The sequence below is a fragment of the Podarcis melisellensis genome (genome assembly GCF_964234715.1).
Source record: "Podarcis melisellensis genome assembly, chromosome: 13".
Classification (NCBI taxonomy): Eukaryota; Metazoa; Chordata; class Lepidosauria; order Squamata; family Lacertidae; genus Podarcis; species Podarcis melisellensis.
The window spans coordinates 15,871,423-15,897,660 of record NC_138545.1 but is presented as its reverse complement, the minus strand read 5'-3'; the positions used below and the strand labels follow the sequence as shown (position 1 = coordinate 15,897,660).

Genomic DNA, 26,238 nt, shown 5'->3' with positions numbered 1-26,238 from the left:
TGAATGAATAGCTCCTGCGCCTGACAAGTTGGCCTGCTGCCTACCCAGGATGGGGTTGCACTCCTGCTGAAGGAGCAGGCTCACAGTTTGGAGGTGCTTCTCCATCCAGCTCTGTCACTGGAGGCTCAGGTTGCCTCAGTGGCTGGTTCAACAGCTAAAGCCGTTTCTGGACCGGAGAAACTTTGCCACAGAAGTTCAGGCATTGATTACAGTGGTACCTCTGGTTTTGTACTTCATTCGTTCCAGAGGTCTGTTCTTAACCTGAAACTGTTCTTAAACTGAAGCACCACTTTAGCTAATGGGGCCTCCCACTGCTGCTGCGCCACCAGAGCACAATTTCTGTTCTCATCCTGAAGCAAAGTTCTTAACCCGAGGTACTATTTCTGGGTTAGGGGAGTCTGTAACCTGAAGCGTATTTAACCCGAGGTACCACTGTACTTCGAGACGCAGGTGGCGCTGTGGGTTAAACCACAGAGCCTAGGACTTGCTGATCAGAAGGTCAGCAGTTCGAATCCCCACGACGGGGTGAGCTGCCGTTGATCCGTCCCTGCTCCTGCCAACCTAGTAGTTCGAAAGCACGTCAAAGTGCAAGTAGATAAATAGGTACCACTCCAGTGGGAAGATAAACAGCATTTCCGTGTGCTGCTCTGGTTCTCCAGAAGTGGCTTAGTCATGCTGGCCACATGGCCCGGAAGCTGTACGCCGGCTCCCTTGGCCAATAAAGTGAGATGAGCGCCGCAACCCCAGAGTTGGTCACGACTGGACCTGATGGTCAGGGGTCCCTTTACCTTTACCTTTTACCACTGTACTTCAACACTGGGTTGCTGCAATGCACTGTACAGTATGTGGGGCGCCCCTCACTCCTTGTCCGGAGCCTGCAGTTAGTGCAGGATACTGCCACATGACTGCTGACAGGAGTGAGGACTTGTCAGCATATACGATCTGAGCCTGGATAGTTCAGTTGGTAAAGAACATGGTGCCGATGATGCCAAGGTTGCAGGTTTGATGCCTCCATGGGACAGCTGCATATTCCTAAGTTGCAGGGGGTTCAACTAGATCAGGAGTGCCCAAACTTTTTTCAAAGAGGGCCAGATTTGATGAAGTGAACATGCGTGAGGGCTGACCAAAGTTGTTGAGGATTTGACACCCCCCCCCCAATAAATAAACTGCCACAGGGGCCGGATTAGGTGATGATTCTCAAGGTCCCTTCCAACTCTACAATTCTATGATACGTAGCTCACACTAAAACAAAATGGACCTAGAGGGCAGAGAGAGAAATGGCGCCACAAAAAATGTCACAGTCAGGCAACAATTAATTGTATATTTGATACACTTCCCTTATTGGATTTTTCCTGATTTGGGAAAATCAGAATTTACCGTGGAAAAAAACTGTTGGACAGGTAGATGTAGGGATCAGATGGGATTACCATGAGGAATTATAGAATATACATCAAGCCATCATGTCCACGATGAAGACATTGTGTTGACTGGGTTTGATATATTGACGATAATTTCTGATTAAATCACATAAGATTCTACATTCATGCCCTTTTGATGCCCTTTTGACTCTGCTGCTCATTTCTCCCTGCTCTTCACGAATCACGTACACACTTAAGACAGGCAGGCATCCTGTGTCCTCAAAGACTGGGCAGTTTGGTCTTTGTAGTTTTCTGATATTAATCTAAGGATGTGAATCTTAGGGCCAGGAAACAGATTTCACATTAAGGTGATAATGGTCACTGTCCTCCTGGCCATCCTTCTTATCATGTGGGATTGCCAGATGCTCTTCTTTGTAGTTCTGTTCTTTGTTTACTCCAGAAATATTTGTGCTTAGTTAGTTTCAGTACTTTAACGTTCTCCCCACGTGGGTTTGTGGAATTGCTCAGAAGAAATCTGATTGGTTCTTTTGAACACTCTGTAAAAAGTTCTTTTGTGAATAAAACGGCCTGGGCTGGGGGCTGCAGGGATCTGACTCGGACAAGCAGAGAGAGACACGATTATACGCACCCTTCCCAGAGTCTTGCTGGTTCAAGTCTCTGTGTGTATTGTTATTAGCCAGAGTTCAATCCTTCCTTTACTTTGCAAATGCAACAGTAAGACCTTGAGTGGACAACACCCAAAGAACTTATTTTTTTTTCTTTATTTATATGGCTATTAGCCCATAAAGTATGTACGAACATAAAAGCACAGAAGCATAAAAACCAATATATCTAACAACAGAAGGTGAACACCACGATGCAAGGGTGGGTCATTGAGCAGTGACAAATACAGCTTGGGGCCCAGAAAGATCCAAGGGACGGTTCACAGAAAAAGGAGAAGTGGAGATGAGATCCATCATGCACTCTCATCATAACTGTCCGATTAGTTTTTGTTGTTGTTGTTGTTGTTGTTTGGTGGTTTTTGTGTGTGAGATAACCGCATTCAGGAATCTCGCCACCTGCAGAGTTACAGAAGGATCTGTATCCTGCAAAAGCAGTGCGGCATGTGACTTAACAGGCCTGCCAACCAAGCGCAATAAAGCAGGACCCAGGAATTTAGTCCTGGCTATGCTATGTAAGGGACAGTTGAACATTATATGTAGAAGAGATTCAACTGTTTTCCCGTCACACTCGCATAGCGGAGACACCAAACCCTTGGAAAATCTGTGGCTCAGCAGGTTCGATGAAAAAACATTGAACCTTGCACGAATAAATGCAAGTCGGTGTGGTACAGATGAAAGAGATGACATGTATGATGGAAGGCCAAGTGGCGGGGTTATTCCGTGATACCTGGGGGAGCAGACACCCCCACCCCTGGAGAGGTTGTGTTGATTTTCAGTGTCTGCTAATCTTTGCTCGATAAGGCTTTTGGCTGAGCGTAGGTTCATCTTTAAGGAGTCCGCTGCGAAAATTCCGATGCTCAGAAGTTTGGCATCGATTTTTCCTACCCACGGATTAACAAATCCGCCAGAGGCACTGAAAGAGGTAATGGTCGGGAAGCCTATGCCAGCTGGACAGCCAATAGCCAAAGACTCGCTTCCAGATGACAGTCTCCAATGATGCAATCCTTAACTCCAGACGTATGGCTGCGTTGCTCACACACATGGGGAGTTTCAGGAGGCGACAGAGAAACTGATTCTGCAATGTCCCCAGCGATGTTAAATTGGACCCTGGGGCCCAGAGTGGGGCAGCATAACAGAGGGTGGAAACCACTTTTTCAATGCAGAAGGGATGTGGGAGGCTCCGTCGGCCGCAAAAAAATGGAGTAGAGTATAAAGTATTGTTTTCCCTTTGTTTAGTAAATACTATATCTGTGGCTTCCCAAAGAACTTAAGACACATCCAGCTTCAAATACACATTAAATGCCCATGTGATTAAACCCAGAGTCTGCAAGGGGATAGTTATCTACATCTGGATGAGATCTGCCTGCATTTTGAAGATCTCTAAACCTTTTGCATCTTTGTCCATTTAAGATTCTGAACTCTCCCACCTGTATTGTAGTTCTGTAGCAGTGAAGATAAATGGCCTTAACTGGGAGACTTGGACGGATTTGGAGTGGTGCATCCGTAGATCAGCTGACCTGAATTTCTCCACACCACCCAACCAATCACTCTGAAAAGGACTTGTGTGTTTCCCTGAAAACAGTCTGTTCTACCAGAGGGAAGCTGAAGACTAATGGATTTTTTAAAGCGGTAGAACTCTTTGAAAATATGTTTATTAATATTGTTTTCATTGCAAGACAGTGCATTACAGAATACATTGCATTCGTGTAGACAAGTACATGAAATTGGACCCGATATACCTTCAGACATTCATTTTACTGTCATTTTTATAAATGTCATCGCAAAAAAGAAGTGAAAATCAGCATCGGTAGACTCTACCATTCCTAAAGGCTAAAGCTTACTAAAGAAATTTTCTTTCAAACATTTTTCTTCCAAACATGAGAGTAGATAGGGAATTACAATTATCATGATAATTAAGAGGGTAATAGTAATAAACAGGAAGGGAAGCAAGGTTACCATCTGTAGAACCCCCACTATGAGCAAGCCTGAGTTGGAGTTGAGCTGTACTGCTGCCATCACCTGGTGAATTTCAAATTCCAAGTTAGCAGCAGTATTTTAATACAATAGAGGGGAAGAGGAAAGATTGCTGCTCAGGGTAAATAATAGGGTCTGGATTTAGAGCATCGGGAAAGAGAAGAAAAATGAGATTGGAATAAAGATGTCCCTGAACAGAAAAGATTAACATAGTGATACAGGTAGACACCACTGGCTGAAAACATTCCACTATATGTAATAAATGGAAATCCGGCCAGGGATTTAGGGATGCAGAACCCTATTTGCCCTATCAATCAGTGTTAGGGATCCTTCAAAGAGATCCACTTTAATTTTCAAGGGGCCTTTTCTACGTTATTAAGATTGACATAGTTGGTGGCATGCTTTCATGGGAAGAAGATCCAGGTTTCTCTTCTGCTAAGATAAGAATGCTCACTTCATATTATAAATGTCCTTTAAGGCCTTCAGTGCTTGTTCTTCAGTAATGTTTTTCCAGTCCTCTGGCAGATCAGCTGGTTTAGCTTTATATATTCTTGCAAAATCATGGTTATATTTGTTCAAAACAAACTTCCAGTAATCTGAAGCATTGATACTGGGATCTGGTTGGATGCACCAGTCTGGATAATATGCACGATAATCTTTGAATGGATAGAGTTCCCAATCTGTGTCGTGATTTTTGAACTCAGTGTTGGACGCCACATAAGTTGAGCAGATACCATAAACAAGCTTTTCTGACTCTATTTCTCTGTACCTTCCCAGTCCTTGAGGCCGATGGACAGTTGCAAAATGCTCTTGATGAGCACTCCCTCCAGCTTCACAGGGGACTTTGCAGAAAGGACACTGCTTCCCACAGCCAAACACCCGCTTGAAGATCTCATCCTGGGGGCTCACAGGCAATTTGGAGAGTTTAGACTGGAGATCCAGGATATCATATTCAGATATTATTTGCTGTTGCAAATCATCAAGGAAGTTTTCAACACAAGCAGAAAACTGTGCAGGATCCGTTGCATTCTTAAACTGTACCCCTAACAGACTGTCCTTAGAAATGACCAAGTCCTTCTGCATTTCTCTGCAAAAACTGTCCAAAAATTCTGAGACTGTCTCAATATCTTGATGCTTTAATTTTTTCAGTGTTTCTATAATTTTCTTTACTATTGCGGAGAGAATCTCTTCCTCCAGTTTCTTCAGACACTCATTCTCTGCATAGTAATCAAAAATTTGTTCCTGGATCCAGTTTTTGACAAACTTTTCATAAGCCCCAAGGTATTCTACATAACTGTCGACATTACCCTCTTCCAACAGTTCCTTCAGGACAGTGAACTGGAAGAAGCTCCGACTGGCATACCCAATGGACTGTGCACTGTTGAGAATGTCATCCACTATTTCTATCCCAAGTCTTTTGTTGATATAACTCACAAGGGCAGGATGGAGACACTGGTCACAGAAATCCTTGGCTCTGATTTGCTGGGCATCTTTTTCCAGATAAAGATCTCTGAAAATTGAGAAATAATGAGGCTTCAGTTTCTCCAAGCGTATATAGGGATCATTTTCCTTAATAAACTCTTCATGCATCATTTGAAATTTATGAGCTGCTTCCCCCAAAATGTGAAACTTTAGATCTACTTCAAAGCATGTTGCTATATGAAGTTTCTGAGCATCAGATTGTTGAAGCATTTCATTGATAATCTGTAAAAGTTCACCACAATATGTATCATCATAGTCTCCTTTGGAATCAACCTTTTTACAAATGTAAGAGCTGCATTTAGCCATCAAGGAGTTAGCAAGTTCTTCTATCTCATGCAAACACTCCTTGTTAGCAAAGAAGTGTTTCACACGGCGCCACCATGTTGAATCCATATATTCAGATTTCATTTGAAAAGTATTCATTCTGTAGCTTAACAAAGATTTTGCTCCCTGTACTTTTACATTGACTGAACTGCCTCGATGTAACAATTCCTTTCTCAAATATAAGTCAAGCTCTTCATATATTTGTCGTTTCTCTAAGGGAACAGGTGATATTTCCGATAATGTTTCCTTCCACATTCTTTCAAACTCTTTTTCCAGTTCTTGATCTTCAATCCTATCTTCATTTTCCCGGCATTTTTTAAGTAGCCCATCAACCTTTCCTTCAATTATTTTCAAGTATTCAGTTTGTAGAGAGTGAATCTTGTGAAGCCCCTTTTTAATGCGAACAGCTTCCTGACATTTGTTGTAAGAATAACTTTCCAGTTCCTGCTTGAGGCTGTGAGCACTGCGGACAAAATCTTCTCTGTACTTTTCTACCAAATGAAGATTTGCTACTCTGCTTTCAAAGTATTGCTTCAAATTCTCCAAAATCTGCTGTTCTCCAGCCAAGAGCTTCTGATAAAGCTCATTTTGCAAACTGCGTATATCAAATTCATCAGGAGAAACATTCTGTATTGATGCTTCCTGTTCAGACACCCAGAGGTGCATCTCTCTGCGAAAATGCCAGTCCCATTCAGAATATTTCATGGAGAGCTGGTTATAAGCTTCCGCTATGAGGCTGTTTCGGAAGCTGAAGATGAAGTTCTCATGTTTCACAGCATTCCACAGACTTTTCACCCATTCAATAAACTGAGGGATGTCCTTGGGAGGTATTTTACATGTGCGGTTCTTTATGAATTCAAATATGTACTTCTTTAATTCAAGGACTTTTTCGCTGTATCCCATGTTAACTGGGGCCATGGGTGGGGCTCCATGCCAAAGACCTGGGATGTACCAATTGTGCATTTCTGGGTCATAGTCCATGATGTCTGAAAACTTGATATCCCTATTGAGTTTTTCCATTTTTGCTGCAGCCTGGGTCATTTCATTCAGCTGTTCTAAAAGATGCTTCCTGTCCCTCATATTTTGGTCATGTGCAGAAACATCACTGACGTTCTGATGAACAAACTGGCAGTTGGGTTTTTGCCCAATCCTCTCCATCCTGAGGAAGGCATGGGTCACAATTTGCAGGATGTCCTTCATTTCGGTGGCATTCTCCATGGCCATGTTGACAATGGTGATGTCGCTCAGCCCAATCACTAGAGTGGCTAATTCGTTGTCATGCTGATAGCTGTCTTCCAGTTTGGCCAGTTCAGGGGCTTTCAAGCCTTCTGTGTCTATCACCAGGATGAAGTCACAGCCAAGATCCTGAACCATATTCTCTCTGACGTTAAGAAGCGTCATGAAGGCACCTCGTGTGCACCTCCCACTGCTGACAGCAAACTGCAGGCCAAACATGGTGTTCAGAAGGGTCGATTTCCCAGTGCTCTGCACCCCCAGAACGGTTATCACCATCATCTTGGATTGTCCCCTAAGTTTGTTATTGAGTTTATTCAGAACGTCAGTTATCCACTGCAGGGGGATATTGGATGCATCACCATCAATGAGCTCCAGGGGAAACCCTTCCAGCAGTAGTTCAGCTGCAATGCTTGGGAAATGGGCAAACTGCCTTTTGTTTTTAGCTATTTTGCCCTCCTTAACCATTGAGCATTCTGCCTCATAGAACTGCCCCAGCTCATGCATGAAATGCTCAACTCCCAAGGAAGAGGATGATATCAACTGGTCTACCTCTGCAATCTTCCGCCCATCATCTCCTAACTTCTTGCATTTCTCTTTATAGTCAGCACGTAACTTGGAAAGATTTCCCCTAGCAATATGGTCCAGGTTGAACTTCATCCATTTCAAGAAGTAATTCCTCTCTGCAACCTTCAAATGTTTTATGCCGTTGATGAAATTAATCAAACCAATGGTGAGATCACATTGACTCTGCTGCCTACGCAGTTCCAACCATCTGCCTCTCAATTCTGATCTGTATTTTTCCGAAGGCATGTCCCCTTGTCTTTCCATTCTGCATAGTTCTTTCTCCACTTTGGCCAGATTCTTCCAGAGATCACCTTGGAGTATCAGTGTTTCTTTTTTGTAAACCGCTACATCTTTTATCTCTCCTGAAATTTCTGTGGCACATCTGAGGGCATCCTGACATTCTTTGTGGTCTTCATCCACCTGGATTGTAAGTTCATGGGCTGTTGTACACATCTTATCAATACTTACACACTTAGGATTTGAGGCTATTATTTTTCCAACTGCAGCTCGAAGGAGTTCTACAAATACTGCTTTATTCATTGTGGCATTCTTTACCAATATATGTGAATTGTCAAGTTTAATCACTGGTGCCAGTTTATTTAAGAACTCCAAGGTACAATCAGATTTTTTACTGCGACCTTCCAAGATAAAGTAGAACTGAGTTGACAGGTCCTTCAGTGACGACAAAAGAGTATATTCTCTCTCACCAATGCATTCAGCAAATATGAAGACAGCTGAGGAGACCTGCGTTAAAAAGCTGAACTGCACCCAGTGAGACTCAACATCTCCACGGAGATTTGCAACAGCAACTGGCTCTGGGAAGAGATCTGTGTTCGTCCGTCCTCCTGGGAAATACCAGGCAATCTCTACAAGCCCATCAGCAATTTCCCGAGGGATGTTCCCACACTCCATATCCCGGTGTAGAAAGAAATCATTATGCTGCTGAGAAGGGCTGAGGAACTCGTTGAGGACTTTGGACTTAGATATGTTACAGTTTCCCATCCGTACGAAGGAAACAGTCGGCATGGATGTCAGTACCAGGCTGTCCTCCCTAAAGCCTCTGCTTTCAGCCAAGGAATGGGGCCTCCATTTTTTCACAATGTCCCTCATGGCCCAGAGCATCAGGGTGCATTTGGAGGTCTTGAGGGGAGGCAGAATCAAAGGCAGGGCAAACTGGCACATGGACATTTTGAGGAGGATCTCCTGTTGGAGGAAACTGTCAGAACAAAGCAGAACAACACAAAGGACATCAAGGGGGTTCACAGAATCTATCTCATCTGTTTTGGTATCAAAGAAGATTCTCTCATCAATCCTTTTTTCCTTCTCCTTTAACGGCATTCCTTTATTGTCCAGTGTTTCATGTTGAAGGCTTGTGCTCCTGGCTGTCACATTCAAAGCCAAGACCTTCTTCAGAAAATGCCAAGGCAAGTCTCCCAATGTACACGGGCTGCAGTCTTTTAGATTTCCAGAACTGATTTCCAGAATTTCTTTCAGGGCAAGTTTCTTGCTTGAATACTTCCGAAACTTCAACTTAGCAATGATGTTCTTAAGCGCTTTTCTTCCTTCTACAGAACCATTAGAAAATAAGTATTATTCTTTTTGCACCCATGTGTATCCAAGATTACTGTTTCAGTGCCAAATTTTCTAATGTGTGTTTAACAATGTAATTGAATGACTCTCTTTTTTTAAAAAAAGATAAATGCAAGTGCAAGCGATGTGTGTAATGTCACATGGACTTTGGCTCTTAGGCTCTGCATCTTTTTCTTCTCTACCACACTTGCCCACACCCTGGTACATTTCTCTTTTGTGTACAAGGGGTTGCTACAGTATTTACACTGCATGCATTTATTAAGAAAGAAGGCAGCTACTACTAGGGCAGTGGCAGCAACTGAGAGGTCAGCTTTTGCCTCCTGAAGCAAAACTGAAAATGCTATCTGCTACAGTACACACGATGCCTAAGGCACCACCCGCCGGTGGGCTGGCCCTGAGAGAAGAAAACACATGGGAATGATCATATTTCTGACATGGTAAATAAACCATTTCAAACAATAAAGCTAGTCATCTGATAATGAAACTGAGTTTACCCTAACCCAGAAATTTTTATTCAAGAAGAAACTCCAACTTCCCTTAAGGGCAACATATTAGCCAAAGCTGCATTAACCAAGTGGGAGGATTTCCAGATTCTGCAACCAGAAAAATGAAATTCTGCAATCATCATAAAATGGGTAACCTAGATTAATATGTGTCAGGGAACTGCCATCGGAAAGGCAGGTGGTGGAGGGTCTCTCAGTAGCTAGGAGAGACTCAGCAGCAGGGGAAGGCACCAGTAGGGGGAGTGTGGGAGATCAGAGGGAGAGTGAGGCGCCAGACTGGCTCAAGGAATCTTCCAGCAAAAACAGTGGAGAAGTCTCAGGACCTCCTATAGGTACACCCACTCCTCGCCGGAAATTGTCGCGCAGAGAATCCAGACGACGCGTTTCCGTTAAGGAGCTTCTATGCTGGAGTCGTTTCCGTAAACGCCCACTGTCGGATTCTGCCAGCGATTAAGGGAGTCATGCCTAAGGGGCTCCGCTGTACACAGAGTCTTGAGAAACATGCCCAAGATCTGAGGGACTGAACTTTTACGCACAAGTAGCTCATAATCCCATCACAATATGTTTCTCTGAACAAATGAAACAAGACTAAAGACAACGGACTGCGAACACCTGATATAACTGGGGAATGCCTGGATAAGATGCTATCTGGAAACATGGCTCCACCCTCCACTGTAGGGAGGATACAAAATTAAGGTGCAAAAGACAGAAATACCTTTGCTATTATGTTTCTTCTTTTGCTCTGCTTCTGACTCAAGCTCATCTTCTTTCTCTTGTCCTGCAGGGACTAGAAACACACACAAACATTTAACCATGTAATGTTATATCATTGTTTACTTAAAACAGTTGATTTTAAGCTATGGTTTAATGCCCATGGGCATATTGTTCCTCCCTGTTCTTTTTCCCCTTCTCCCAGAGCCCACCGCAGAAACAAATGAGAGTTTGCTTCTTATAGCAGCATTTAAACTTGGCTTGAGTGGTAAGTCAAGAATAAGCCATGGATTCCCGGATTATTGCTTGGTGTTTGTTGGGAGCAAACAAATCATAAGCTGAATATGAATGACACAAGCTCAACTGTGTCTTGCCTCTGTTGCACCAGGGAGGGAGGGGAGATACTATTGTGTGTGTTAATCCATAGTTTTAAAAAAACTATGATTCAATGTTGTGCGAAAATGCAGTCATAGCCCATGTTCATGTCACAGGGAAGCCATAGTTAAAATAAATTATGGCTTATTGTGAACCTGCTGAAATAATGGGTGCTTTGTGTGGGATGTAACATCACAAAAGCAGTCAACTATAACATTTCCTGTTCGCCCAGAGTAGACACACAGGGGAATGTTGCTCCAGCCAGGAGAACTTCCTGTCACACCTGGTCTGGACCATCTTCCCCCTGAGTGTGACCAGGTAGATGGACATGACTCTGGGAGACCCCATAAAAAGGCTGGTCCCGCAGCCATCTTTCCCTTTTTTCCTCTTGATGCTCTTCCTCATGTACTATCTCGATGCTCTTTTGCTGTGTGCTAGCTCTCAGCCAGCAGCACATGGGCTCATCCCTCACAAGAGGATGAACCCACACTTTCCTCTGTAACTAACTACAAGCTAAAGCCTGCCTGCAGGATCACAACTGTGGACTGAATGTGAGTAAGACTTATTACTTTTAAAGAAGACTGTTGTGTCATTGTTGTTTTTAAGAGGGAACAGGAAGAAATCCAATCTGGATTGCTTAACTAAAGTGCTTCTCACGAATCCAATCAATTAGCTTCCTACTATGTATATGGGAATGTGCTCTGCTACAAGTCTGGATGGGAAAGGAGATTCGAAAGTCACACCCACACCATACATTTAAAGCCTATCTATACTGCTTTAGCAGCCATGGCTTGCCCCAGAGAACCCTGGGATTTGTATTTTACCCCCTCCCATTACCCTTAATAAACTACAGTTCCCAGGATACATGGGGGGGAGCCATATACTTTAAATGAATGGTCTGGAGATGGTTATCCAAACTTCATCAGGGGTAGGAGGAATCTTCCTTCCTTCAGCAGAGCCCAGGCTGCCCCATCCTGCCTGGCTTGCTTATGGAAAGGCTAAGTAGCAAAGGAGAATTAGACCACGGGGTCAGCAGGACCTATTCTGAAGAAACCAGTAACAACCAAATGTCGTTCCCCCGATCGGAGATACCTTTGGGAACTGCTTCTTCTGTCTCTCCCAATACTCCTGGGCTTTCAGTCTTCTCCCCGGAGGCAAACGCTCTAGGGAGAAAAATATAAGCTACATTAGTTCCCTTCCAACAGCATAGTTCTACGATTCCTGGTCCAAAAAGCTAGTTCTAATGTTTGTTTCCCTTTTCCCTTTCTCACACGGACTCAGGACTGCTGCATTATTCTGCTAGGCCAGCTCAGAGCTTCCAGGGATACGGAGCTGAACTGGGAAGCTTGCTGGACCCAATATTCCGGACGGGGAATTTATTTTCATTCCCAGAAAAGCCATGCTGACAAATATTCTAAAGCAAACCACAACAAGCCACTTGTTTGTATACCATTAACTGGGAATGAGGATGTAGAACTGCAATGGCCGTCTGAATGCATAAGCTGTCCGTGCCAATATGAGACCTGATAAGGTAAAAGAGAAACTCCAAGTCTCCTCTTAGCATTTCTTTTAAAGAATACACTAACCACTGCTGTTTCCTAATTTCCCTGCTGCAGCTGGGGTGGTAAGAAAGTCCCCCCTCCCCACCAGTTCATCTGCCTTTGGGACATGTGGTTAAAACAAAAATGTAAAATGAAGACATTACTGATGACTAATATCCATGGGATTCCACTTGCTGAATGATCTCTCTTGTCTAATAGCAAACTCAACTAGTGAATGCAAAGGCTAGGTAGCCCAAACAGGGTTATAAGAGAGAGAAATTATTTTGCCTGGGGAGAAACAAAAAAGGTTTTTTAAGAACTAAAGGGGTAACCCTGCTCCAAAACAAAACACAGACCAATGAGCACTGAGTATACAGAATGTAACAGTTAAGTTGAGTGAATACTTTGTGCTTTGTTCACTGAACCACTGAACAACTGTGAAAAGGAATTACTTAAGACCACCTCATAGATCATATTTGGGAAAACACACAGCAAGGCATCTCTCTTCCCTGAGGATCTCAGAAAAGGAAACTGATGAAAAATGCTTTGTTCAGACTCACCATGTACTGAATTTTGCAGAACCTGATTTGAACCTGGACATGCAGTTTCTAAACATTCCAGGAACTTGCCACAGGCTATTTCTCCCATTTTCTGTATCATTATCAGCAGTTTCCGAATTTTCTTCTTGGAATCCTCCTCGGTTTTGTCTAAGGCCTCATATTCTTCCTCCGTGATAACGGACTTGGAGAATAACTCATCTAGAACAAGTTCTAGGTCCTTCTGGAGGATTTCAATTAATTGTTTTCTCGCCTTGCAGATTATCTCATCACCAGAGACCATCACGGAATCCATTGGTCTGTGGTAGAATAAATGTATTTTATTGATTAATGGGAAAAGGGAAACAAACATTAGAACTAGTAAGGAACTCTTTTCACTCATGCATGCTGATTAAGGAACAATCCAATGCTCCCCGTCTCTTCATAGAATGAAATCTTATTGCATTCAATGGCTCTTCCTCACAGGCAAGTGGGGCAGGGAAGACGGCAGCCTGATCTGCATACTGTCTGCCTAGCTGCTAGTGAATCTGAGCTCTCATGGTTAGGAATGGTGTTATCATTATGGGTATCTACTCCATACTAAACCATCTAATCCATTTTAGGTTAATAGTCTATGTTCTTAAGAATGTTGGGTTGGGTACTGACTGTCACTCATGGAAGGGGGAGCAGGAAGAAACCTAAACATGTACTGCAGAGTTCCCAAAAAACAGACCAGAGGCAATTGTACTTCATCCAGCAGAGCTTTACTGCTACTGAAGGCAAATGAGCATAATGGTCACAAATCCAATACATTCAGGATTGGCACAGTCCATAAAAATCCAGTTGCAGCTGTGATGGAAAAGTTGGTTTTGATGGACAGGATGAATCAACAAGTGTTTCTTTTCTTTTCTTTTCTTTCCATGCCAGCAAATGGTTAATGAATGGCAGCCTGTGATTGACTGTGGTTCCAGGAGGGAGAGTTTAAAATTTTGATTTGAGGAGAGAGTTGGTCAAGGTGTTAGGAGTTGAAATAAAAAATTAAGATCTTATGTATATAATAAAGGTTCACAAATGTACCAAGCAAACCCGTACATCAATATATAAACCACATGTCTGAAGCAGCACAGGAGAACAGCCATGAAGCCATTTTGATTCCCAGATGTTTTCCCTGCAAAGTCAAATGGAAAAGCCTCTCCATTGTCTTTTCCTTCACAAATCCTGTCTTAAGGGGTATATCTGTGTATGAATAGGTGAGCCTGTGACTTGGCTCAGGAACTAAGTATTTATCATTACAAAAGACTAGCCAGGCTCCCCAGGATATCCAATCAAGTAAGCATTAACAGGTAACTTGCCAGACAGGAGGTAAACAACCCACTCAGATTTCTGCTGTAGCCTGCCCTTTCTGTGATGTAGGTATGATGTGCCTGGGGGGGGGGTGATTTTAAACTACACCCCTTCTGTGATGTATGTATGATGTTTCTGGGGGTTACAGATAGGTAGCCGTGTTGGTCTGCCATAGTCTGGTGTTTCTGAAGAAGTGTGCATGCACACGAAAGCTCATACCTAGAACTAACTTAGTTGGTCTTTAAGGTGCTACTGGAAAGAATTTTTTTATTTTGTTCTGTTTCTGGGGGTGGTCTTGATCTACAGGGTGGCAATTTCAAAAGTCTTTATTAGGCCTTGTGCGCCATTATTCTGGGTTCCTCCTCCTTTCCTGCGGGTGAGGGGAACACCCTGTTGCAACAGATCAATAAAGATCAGGCTTCCTAGCTGCTTTGCTTCTCAATATTCTCTGGTTGCCTCTGTTACTTTCTCCAACCGATGGAGAACCTGCAAAGGACTCTAAAAGGGCTCTTGTATCCCCCATAAGGGAATAAGGGCAGATTGTCGTTTATTACAGAGTTAAGGGAGTAAGAGGGTTGGAATTGAGGGAGACAGGCTAGGAGACTGATTGAGGTATAAAGAGTGAATAGGAGAAAGCACTGGTTCTGGAAAATCAACTTCCACTCTGAGTGGATTGTGAAGGACAGAGTGTGGTGTCCTATAGGAGGAACAGACCAGAATTTTACTGGGAGGTTGAGGTTGAGTCAGGAGAAGTAGGAGCTGGAAAGAAACAGCCTACTTGGGACTCAAATCTAGCCTGGAGGGGAGAAATTCTTCTTAGGAAAAGAAGCAACTCCCAAACCCAATGAAGGGAGGGGGTGCGGAGAGCCCTTTGGTCTATTACAGTGGTACCTCGGGTTACATACGCTTCAGGTTACATATGCTTCAGGTTACAGACTCCACTAACCCAGAAATAGTGCTTCAGGTTAAGAACTTTGCTTCAGGATGAGAACAGAAATCGTGCAGCAGCGGCGCAGTGGCAGCAGGAGGCCCCATTAGCTAAAGTGGTGCTTCAGGTTAAAAACAGTTTCAGGTTAAGTACGGACCTCCGGAACGAATTAAGTACTTAACCCGAGGTACCACTGTACTTAAAGAACCTCAGGAGCAGGAGTGTTAAAGGGGTTGGTTAACTGAAAGAAAGTATCACTGTATAAAGGAACCAAACCTATAACGCAAAAACAACCAAGGATGAATTAAAGTGAAATTGCACTGTATTCTTGAAGTAACCTAAGTTTAATCCATTTGTGTTATATACTATTTTGTGAGGGAAGGGGGAAAACACCTTTGGGTAAAGGGTTGTTCAGCAAGGTGGGGGCAATTCATCTGAGTGAGAGTGGACCCAATGGCGTGAGGGGGAAAAGTGGCTACGCACCCGTCACAGCAGCACTTGATATAAAACTTAGAAACTTATAATAAGACTTAACCTTAACACTAAGCATACAGAACAGAATATGAGACCAAAGAAAGAGAAAATAAGAGTGAGAGCCAGGCTCCTCCTGGCCTTACTATTATAGTCAGCTCAACCTTGACAGAAACATAACAGAATGGGTTTAAACCAGCTGTACACAGCATCTCCAGCAGAAATAACCAAAACATCAGAAACCTTCCTGTTTCTCTCACATAGAAATAAACCTTCTAGAACACTCCTGAACTAATCAGAATAGGAAAGATCAATACTTTCTGTACTAAGAAATGAAGACTGACACAGCGGAAAATGGCGCCAAAGGAGGGCCTAAGGCGTTCCTTTCTGCCTTGGGTCCCGGCTTACCTCACTGCAGCAGGCAGCCATTTTCTCCCAACCTTAGCAGGAGTCAAAATGTTTTTTAACTCCCCACCCTCTTCCCCAGTGAAAATAAATTGAAAATAAAATTTTATTGTTTCTTTTATTTCCTTTATTTATTTTATTTATGACTCTGACCTGTATGCCACACTGTCTCTTATTTATAAAAATATTTATATTAATCAGGCCTTTGGCTGATTAATATTCTACAGCCTTTTAAATGTGTCTGTGGGAAGGGGAGTGTTATTGTTTTGCTGTTTTGTTTTACTTGTTTGTATCCTGTATTTTATTCTGCGAACCGCCCTGGGATGTTATAATGAAGGGCGGTATATAAATCCAATAAAAAATAAATATATTTATATATTGCTGTAATGTAATTCCCTGGGGAGGTCATTTTGGTGCTGCTAACACACTGTTGGGCTTCACCCTCAGAAGTGCACTCCATTGTCTTTTGAGACAGATGAATGCCAACAATATCACAACAGTTTACAAAAAAAAGAAATAAATTAAACATTATTATAAATCAATATGAATATTTCCCGTGGACATGCCATGGACCACCTAAATGAAGGTTGTGAACCACTGCTAATCGATCCACAGACCAGAGTTTGGGAACCCCTGATATAGGAGAAATCCTAAGATCTCTGGTCCAAATCTAGTCATATATCGAGAATGTTTGCTGCCATGTACACAGCTACAGTTGACTTCATTAGGAGAAGAATGACTACCTGAGGTTAAAGATCCACTGAACTATGAACCCATCAGCCTAACCTACTTTACAGGGTGGTTGTGAGCCTAGCCCCCCCCCCAATCCTAAATTCACTTTGGAATGAGTTGCTTCCTTCTGTCTCCCTCCCCGATACATTAATGAAGACATTCTTTTCTTGGATTTTGCTAGCCTCCTATTTTATCTGCACCTTCTAAGCAAGTAAGAGAAGTTCACTACACGCTCAGCCTCACGGAGAGAAAACAAGAGACTTGATTACTCTTGAGACTGATTTCAAAGTGGATCCTACACCAAGTATCTGCTTAGTCACTTCCCCTTAACCAAGAGCCACCTTAAGAGGATCCTGAATCTTTTCAGACCAGAAAAATAACAGAAAAGATGGGGAGACAGGCAAAGTCATCACCCCAATTGGGAGAGGATGCTGACGTACAGGTGACACACACATCAGAGCTTCCAAAAAGGAAAGTTCAGGTACTCATATGTAGGAGTAAGAGATCTTTCAAGAGCAACACTGAAGTGATTGAATAATTCAGCCCTAGAGAACAGAATTCTAAAATAAAGTGCCAACTTCTTTAATCAGCCCTGTTCCTAGCCCTTTATTAGCAGACTAATTTGCAAAAAACAAACAAACCAAGCCAGTGGTCCAGCTTGCCCTCAATGCCAGAAATGTTTGACGGTGCCTGTTTCTGCAGATCAAGTGGCTGTTTAATGCCCTTGCGAATATTGTTTTTTCTAATAAATTTACAACCTTAATGGAGAGAGAACCAAAAAAAAGAGGGAAGATAACAGCAGTTCTCTAGAGGACCCATAAATCACCCAATAATATTGTTTTTACAAATCAAAATCTTGATGATAATTTAAGTATAGACATTACCCTTTGATGGTTGTTTCATTAGGAACATCCTTCTTCAGACTCTCTTTTGTCTTCCCGGAATAGGATTTCTTTTCAGCTGGGGTTAAATCAGGTGTTGCTTTCATGAGCTGCATCCTGGCTAGATCCTCTGAGGTTTGGAAGAAGGCTGGGTCGAGAAATCAAGAAAGCACCAATAAACATCTTCAGTAACCCTGTACAATTAGATCTCTTCATAAGATGAATGTGTAGAGGGAGTCAGGATCAGGCCCACAGATCCTGGCCCCAACCTTATAGTCATGCACATACAAGCTGTTAAGTGTCTAGATAACTAGAAAATGAGAATTGGCACTACGCATACATATTTTCTGTGGTTTTTGATGAACGCAGAGAAATCAGGGACTTCCTAGTCATCTGCTCAAGGCTTATGAGCCAAAATACAGTTTATCTATACCTGAGTAACGTCAAGGAAAAAAGAGAATTAATACCAGGTTTTTGCATCAAGAGTCAAGATTCTGCAGCCAGTAGACGTGTTGCAGAATCAACATCCCTGTATATATAATTATTTTGCTTCTAAGTAGTATATATTTGGCTAAGAAGTATATATTTATTACTACTCAGGTTTCTGTGCCCCAAACACCACTACTAAAGTGGTTTACAGCAAGGAAGCGGAAGCTGCACACAAAATATATGCTGCACTGGAGTCAGATTTAGATATCCATTTGTTTTAAGTGACTTTCTTAAAAATTCACTTTTGCTATGGGAAGTCTTTGATTTATTGCAACTGGGGCTTTGGCCTACTGAGCAACAACTCATCCCATCCAGTGTTCCCTTTATTGTGGATACAAACCTCCTTTTGAGTTCTCAGATCTCTCCCTCCTCGTGGGAGACCCGCTTGTCCTTTTTCTCTCAGAGCTATCCTGTTGTCCGGCTCCCTCTTCTTCTCCCTTTGATGCAGAGATGCCAGGAATTTCCACCCCACTTCCTGTTCCTTCGGATTTGCCACAGTTCCCATCGCTGGCTCCACTTCCTTTGCTAGAGGACGGAGGGGCACTTGGGCTCTCAGCCCCACTTCCTACCCATGGAGATGCAGAGCTCTCTAGATCCTCATCTCTATCTCTGTTCTCTGTGGACATGGCAGCAGCAGTGGGGTTCTCAGCTACATCTGGGGCATCTGGAGTCTTGACTTCTCTTTCTTTGCTGGAGAGCAGGAGACTGGCATCTGGGTCCTCAGTGCAGCCTGCATTCCCTGGAAGCCTAACAGCATCATCTAGGCTCTGAGATCCACTTCCTGCCTCTGAGGATACTGGAAAACGTATAGTCTCAACCTCTCCTATGCCCTCTCGGGACTGGGGAGCATCCTGGTTTCCAGATCTAGCCAGATCCATGCTCTTGGATCCACTACTTTCCCCTGAAAATTCAACAGAGTCTGGGACCTGAAGGTCATTCCTGAGATTCAAGTGATCTGAAAGCATCAGATTAAAAAGAAAAATAAGAAAAATAAATAAACGAAAAGGTCAGATTGCGGGGGGGGGGCTCAATACTTTGTCATTACAAATTCAATTTCCTTCCTTTTACAATTAACTGAGAGTGATGCCCAATGACTCCTGAAGAAGAAGGGTGGATAAAAACCAATGATTTTTTTAAAAATAATTTTTTTAAAAAATCAGATTTTTTAAATTTAAATTTGATTTTTAAAATAAAATACTTTTGGAGGAAAAATCTTTCTAAAGGTAGTTTCCTGTTTAAGTTGCATTATAGTCCAAAGGCTATTCATCAGGAAATAAGGATTTATTTTAAGTTTTTCATGTGTGCTAAGACTCAGTCTAAGTTGTTTTTTAAAAAGTTGTTTAACCACATCAGTTAACAAACATGGATACATATGATATAATGTTATTGTTTTAGTTAAATAAATTGTTTAAATTGTTACTAAGGAAATGATTATTTTTCTCCTTTCAATAAAGTACAGCAGAAAAGTTGTCCAAATATAAACAGTTAACTTATTAAACCTCAAAATAATTTTGTAATTGTCTGTCCATGTATTTCTAATAGTATAACCAAATCAGTAATTTTTGATATAACTGTAGAAACTACTCTGAAAATTTATTATTCCAAAAATGAAACCTTCATCTGGTTGTAAACATTAAGATTAAACTAAGAAGAATGAGTCTTTCTGTAAAAAAAGAAAAAAGATTTAAATCAAGTCTTACTGACTAGTGATTTAAATCGATTTGATTTAAATCAAATCCTCCCTGTGTTGAAGCAAAATCAAAAGCATCTGAGAGGTCCTAGAGAACTATCAGGCTTGCCTTCCCCTTACCTTTTTCCCAGCACAGGTCAGCCGGCAGAGAAACTCATTGCCATAACTGAGCTTGAAAACCAAGCCAAACCACACAGAGTTATCCTGGCAACCTTCCAAATCCCTGACCTGGGGTGAGAGGAAGGACAGTTTTCTTGCATTGCCAAAGGCTCTCAATCCCCCTGTATTGTTTCTTAATGGCCCTAGCTTGGCCAGGTCGTTTTGCATAAATTAGTCCAGGAATTCCTCTGCAACTTGTATTTCTCCCTTCACATCCCAAATAATCAAAATCCTACCATATATTAATTTCTAGGGTGTGGGCGAGGTCCCCCAAACTTATAATCATGTAAACGAAAGTTCACAAAAGCAGCACGAACAGCTTTGGATGAAATTCAAGGCGCAAGAGGACTTCAAGACATAGAGAGAGAATTTGGTGCTGCTGCAGGTGAGAAGTTAACCCTTAGGAAAAACAGAAAGCACCTCCAGGTTTTAAAAAGTGTTACTCACCATCTTCTACATATTCAGAAATGGACTGAAGGCTTGGGAAGGCTTGCCTTAGGTTTTCCAGGCAGTCCAAGAACAGTTCCTGTGTTGATTCTTTTTTCCCCAGCACTAACTCAATCAGGCATTCCACAAATGCTTGTGGATCCTTTATTTCACTCAGGGAGAAGAACTCCCCCTGTGTGAGGAGCAGGTGGGAATCTGCCACATCCAAGATCAGCTCTGAGTCGATTAGAAGAAGATCTTCTGCTAATTTCCTTCTAGCCCTCCATATAATTTCAGATGGGTTTTTCCCAGAAAATGCCATGGCTTCCAAGCAGGTAGCCCTAAAATTGTTGAAGAATGAACAAACACTGTCTTTGTATAAACAGCATTGCTCTCTAAGGATTTGGAGTAATTGATCCAGCAAATGTCCGACACCAAACCTGTAATTCAACAGAGAAAGCACCTGTATGATATTGAGCGACAGAATCATCTGGCCACAATTTTTGTCCATGGTATGATTATTTTCCACCTAGTCATTTTGACACCCTATTTGCAAAATGTAACAGTTCCAAAATACAGAAGTGCTTTCACTTTTGCAAGACTGAATAAGCTGCCTTTGGCTGTACCAGAGGGTCGATTTCAAACAATTCCACTGGAAAAATGGTTATGTGCCAGGGGAGATGGCAGTATTGAGTCAGTGGCTCATGTGCTTCTGGCTTGCCCTCTTTATAAAGATTTGAGTTTATTATTACTCCTCTATTATTGTCTGTGCTGGGCTGCTCAACCATTGCTACTATGTCCTTCCTTGAGCAGATCAAGATGATCAGGTGACAGCGAAAACTGCAAGGTTTTTAGCGGGGGCAATTAGAATAAGGTCTATTATTAGATTACTGATGTAAACCTCCAAAATGTATTTTCTATAGTTAACTCTAAACCTGTATCTTCAGTACATTTTATTTCATTGCTATGGCTAGTGGCTGAGGCAAATAAAGACTTTTCTTCTTCTTCTGGTCCAGGAAATGCTAATTGAACTATTTCCCCATCCTGAGCATTTATTTATTCAAGATGGGGCCGGCCACTAGCAGGATATAAGAAATCTGACTGAATGAGCATTCACTTTCAATATCAATGTGTGGATATCCTCACAAATGAGTCATTTGCCTGCCCTGTTGTTACTGTCTAGCAGTATAGATTAGCTGCAACAAAGGCTACAAATAGCGTGATTAGGTTAAAATTACCACTTTCTTTCTGATGGGGGTTCTGTGCCTTTAGAAGCTACCGGTAAGTCATGAGTAGAAATTCAACAGGTTCTGCTCTTTCAGCACAGCATTGAGAAGCTGCATGTATTGGTATCTGCCTGTTAGGCAGTTATTCAAGACTTTGAGATTGTATGCAAGCTTTTTGGGGGGGGGGCAATCGCCAATATTTATAATATATTTAAAATATTATGCCAATCCTGAAATATAATAATTTATTTTAAAAACAATTCCAAATATAAAGCTTATCTACAGCTTTAAGATTGCTTTTAAAGGAGCAGAAAATCTAAAGTTTTCCATAAAAATGTTCAAACTTCAAAGGAAGCAAAAATGAATCCAACCTTAATTTGGCAAGGGGGTTGGACAATAAAAAGCTATTGAAAATGTATATGTTTAGGGAAGCTTTTAATGTTTAATAGACTATTGTATTTTAATATTCTGCTGAAAGCTGCCCAGAGTGACTGGGAAAACTCAGCCAGATGGGCGGGGTATAAATAATAAATTATTATTATTATTATTATTATTATTATTATTATTATTATTATTATTATTATTATTATTATGTACACATAACTGTTGAATAAAAACTTGGGAACAGCAAAACACAATGCTCTGATGAACATCAGATGTTTCCTGCTTGGCAGGGGGTTGGACTCGATGGCCCTTGTGGTCTCTTCCAACTCTATGATTCTATGATCAAATATTCGTGTTCTCAAGTTTGTTGTGCTAATTTAGGATTGCACTGATATATGTTTGTTAAATTTACACCCCCTTCCTTCCTCCAAAATTTCATTGATTTTCTTGCATCTCGAGGAGCAAGGCTTCTCGTTTATCAGAGTATTTAATGCTACCGGTAACTTGTATTTTTTGCAATTGCTACTTGTTTTAGCTTTCGAATTGGCTTTTATCTGAGAGCTGACTTTGTACCTCTGAATTAATAGCCGTGAAAGACTTCATTGACTGTTCTGCTTTCACACAAGCATACACAAAATCCACCTATGTTTTTCTGTTTATTGCAAGCAGAGGTTAAGGAATATGGTCAGTAAAAATTATAGTTGACAACCTAAATCATCAAAATTAAATGCATATACTTACGTGAGATGTAAAGCGCAGAGCCTACGTGCGTTCCCTGAGAGTTAAGTTTCTACTGTATGCTTTGCGCTTTCGCTTCTCCTGTAAACGACCCCACTAGAGAACAGAAGAAACGAAACTGAAGGTAGAAAAAAAAGCAACACATTTAACTGTTTCTATGACTAGATGGGCTGGGAGGAGCTAGGAGGAGATTGTGCTATTGCCTCTGACTGATTGCTTTGTCATTTAAGTCAGTTCTTGGTATGAGCTTTCGTGTGCATGCACACTTCTTCAGATACACATGTATCTGAAGAAGTGTGCATGCACACGAAAGCTCATACCAAGAACTGACTTAGTTGGTCTTTAAGGTGCTACTGGAAGGAATTTTTTTGTTTTGACAATGGCAGACCAACACGGCTACCTATCTGTAACTGCTTTGTCATTGTTACTTATTAGTTCACACCGTTGTTTATACACATTATATCCAATTGTTTTAAATTGCTTTAAATTTCATCTTCTGTAAGTTGCTATATCTTGTTTTATTTTCTATCTACAAATTCCACAATCTTTCATAATACCAGTGAACTTGTAGACCAATAAACTGAGTGATTTGTTTCAGTCAAAATCCATTTCTGTGGTCTTACTGGTTCCACTTGCTTCCTTCTGAGCAAATTAGAACCTTGAATGAAGGTTAATGCATTGGCCAGGATTTGGCACGATATGCACCGACCTTCATTGGATCGCCAAATAAACAATGGCCACCTGTCAATCAAACCCACTTGGATCACCGGTGCTTAAAATGCAGCCTTCTTTGTCTCTCTTGACCCCCCCCCCCCTCAGACTACAACTGCTGCCCGAAATCAACAGCACCAGAGGCCACAACTGCTTTTTGCTGTGTTAACTTGTTGCATGGACAATTAGACCAATGTTCTGGTACAGGGTTTTATTTCCATTATGCTCTGCATATTAAATAATCGTTTGGGATAAGCTGCTGAATTGGATTTCTGAGCTGTGCCGAACAATGAACACACTCAAGGGGTGTGTCCCCTCCCCATCTCCTCCATCGCTCAGTGCTTGGGATAGCGAGTAGGTGGGTAGATTGAAGTAGGCAAGCAGCAGATTTGGGATTCATCTGGATGCTTCCCTGCTTCAGAGGAGACCCTTTTAATGATTTAATTTACGAAAATTGGGAATGCCTAAATGCTTTACGGTGTGTGTTTAATTCTAGAATACTCCCCAGTAACTCATGTGTGATTAAAATAAATAAAAAAATAGGAAAATGTCCAGTAGCAGCACCTTAAAGGTAAAGGGAACCCCCGACCATTAGGTCCAGTTGCGGACTCATCTTGCTTTACTGGCCTTGGGAGCCGGCATACAACTTCCAGGTCATGTGGCCAGCATGACGAAGCTGCTCCTGGCAAACCAGAGCAGCACACGGAAATGCTGTTTACTTTCCTGCCGGAGCGGTACCTATTTATCTACTTACACTGCGTTGCAGGGATTTGAACCGCCAACCTTCTGATTGGCAAGCCCTAGGGAAGAAAAGAGCCAGTATTGCATATGATGTTGATTTCCTAGCTGCAGTTTAGCTACGCTGTTAACCAGACCACCATAAGGTCCTTATTCTGGGCGACACTCTATGCAGGCAGTGGCAAAGGGAGAGAGAGAGAGAATTGGGATGGGGGAGGCTTTGCAGCTGGTCTAACAGGGTTGGCACTGGAGTGGGGGGGCACCATCTGCTACAGAGCCCCGAGGAGCTGACTTCTGAGGAGACTGTATTTAATTGCACCATTGTTCCCCAGTCTGCAGAGATGAGTAACTGCTCACGCATTGTCCAAAGCCAACCCTTCTCCCAAATTTGAGGACCTGCAAAATGTTTAGTTTGGCCATAGCTACTGCTGCACATATAGGACTTGCAAGCCCAGTTTCCTGAGGCCAGCTCCACACAGATATCAGCAGCAGTAACATTGGAGTCGGCATGACGATCAAGAGCTCACCTCCCAGGTTGAGCAAGCAGCAGCGGGAAGATATAGTTGCAATCTCCGAGCGGTGCAAGATTCCAGGGGTTCTGGGCCAGGGTTCATGTTTTGGGGATGAGGCACAGCTGACACTGTGCTGTCTTTGGTTTGTTTATGCACACATATATAACCTGAGCCTATGATGGAGGGGTTCACAGCATTAACACCCAAAAAAGGTCTTGTTTCTATCATAGCTGCAGTCTTGGATCCAAACAAAAAATTAAAAGTATTGGTGTTCTCTCTGTCTTTCTTGCCTGCAGCTTTTTATTCCAGCTTCTGGTTCACATCACTCAACTCTGACCTTTCGTCTTTCCAACTATCCAGGGAGGGAGGCTGGCAAGTTCCCTTCAGGTAGAGCTTTCCAAACGTTTCATATTGGTGACACACTTATTTGACATGCATCATTTCGTGACACAGTAATTCAGTTTTTACTAGCAAACAGGAAGTTCAGCTAACCCCTTTCCAGCCCCGGGAGGAGCGCATGGACACATGACACACTAACATGTCACAACACAGAGTTTGGAAAACTCTGCCTTAAGGACTCCTGCTGTGGGCCATTACCAGGCTGAATGGCTATTCCAGCCTTTGCATCCATGCTGCATCCAGGAATTAGAAGGGGGCAGGCATTTAGCCTACCCCTCCCCCCAAAGTCATAACAATATATAGCCAGCAAAGGATTAATTCTTCCTAAAGGTAAAGGTAAAGGGACCCCTGACCATTAGGTCCAGTCGTGGCCGACTTTGGGGTTGTGGCGCTCATCTCGCTTTATTGGCCGAGGGAGCCGGCGTACAGCTTCCGGGTCATGTGGCCAGCATAACTAAGCCACTTCTGGCGAACCAGAGCAGCACACGGAAACACCGTTTACCTTCTTGCAGGAGTGGTACCTATTTATCTACTTGCACTTTGATGTGCTTTCAAACTGCTAGGTTGGCAGGAGCAGGGACCAAGCAACGGGAGCTCACCTCATCATGGGGATTCAAACCGCCGACCTTCTGATCGGCAAGTCCTAGGCTCTGTGGTTTAACCCACAGCGCCACCCGTGTCCCTTCCTAGGCAGCAGCAAAATGAGGATCAGCATGGACAGCCATCTTTTTACTCATCTCCAAAGTGTGCTTGCAGAGAATCGATTAATGGGGAGGCAGTCTGCAATCATCCACCTGTGACCACTTGCCTGTTGAGCTATATCCCAGCAATGACATACAGTACCTTTTCTTCCCCAGGGCTGAGGCCCCAGCTTATTTCCCACAGTCTATTTTCAAACAATTTGATCAGTGATATGGTTAATAAATGGTATTCTTATAGAAGGGTGTGTGTGTCCCTCCAAACTCCAAGTTTTAGATCCGCAATAAGGGATTCTATAGGAGAAAGACTGCTAAAAGTGGCCGCACCAGCCTCCTTGTTAATAGCCGTAGCCAAGTCTGTTAAATATCTCTTCGCTTGACTAAAGATACTTCCAGAGGGTTGAACTAAGCAAGCAGGCCTGTCCCCCTC

At 42.5% G+C, this 26,238-nt stretch overlaps 1 protein-coding gene across 1 annotated transcript in view; it reads right to left on the bottom strand.

Moving 5' to 3' along the window:
- LOC309353949 (interferon-induced very large GTPase 1-like) overlaps window positions 1–22,965 on the bottom strand; it is a 56,579-nt gene extending 33,614 nt beyond the window's left edge. The window contains 9 exon segments of the mRNA XM_081883569.1: window positions 4,313–9,186; window positions 10,430–10,501; window positions 11,893–11,949; window positions 11,952–11,963; window positions 12,902–13,197; window positions 17,642–17,786; window positions 18,468–19,082; window positions 20,424–20,842; window positions 22,754–22,965. Coding sequence (XP_081739695.1) covers window positions 4,466–9,186; window positions 10,430–10,501; window positions 11,893–11,949; window positions 11,952–11,963; window positions 12,902–13,197; window positions 17,642–17,786; window positions 18,468–19,082; window positions 20,424–20,724 — 6,219 coding nt within the window. The 5' untranslated portion in view covers window positions 20,725–20,842; window positions 22,754–22,965 and the 3' untranslated portion in view covers window positions 4,313–4,465.
- Window positions 22,966–26,238: the final 3,273 nt, after the last annotated feature.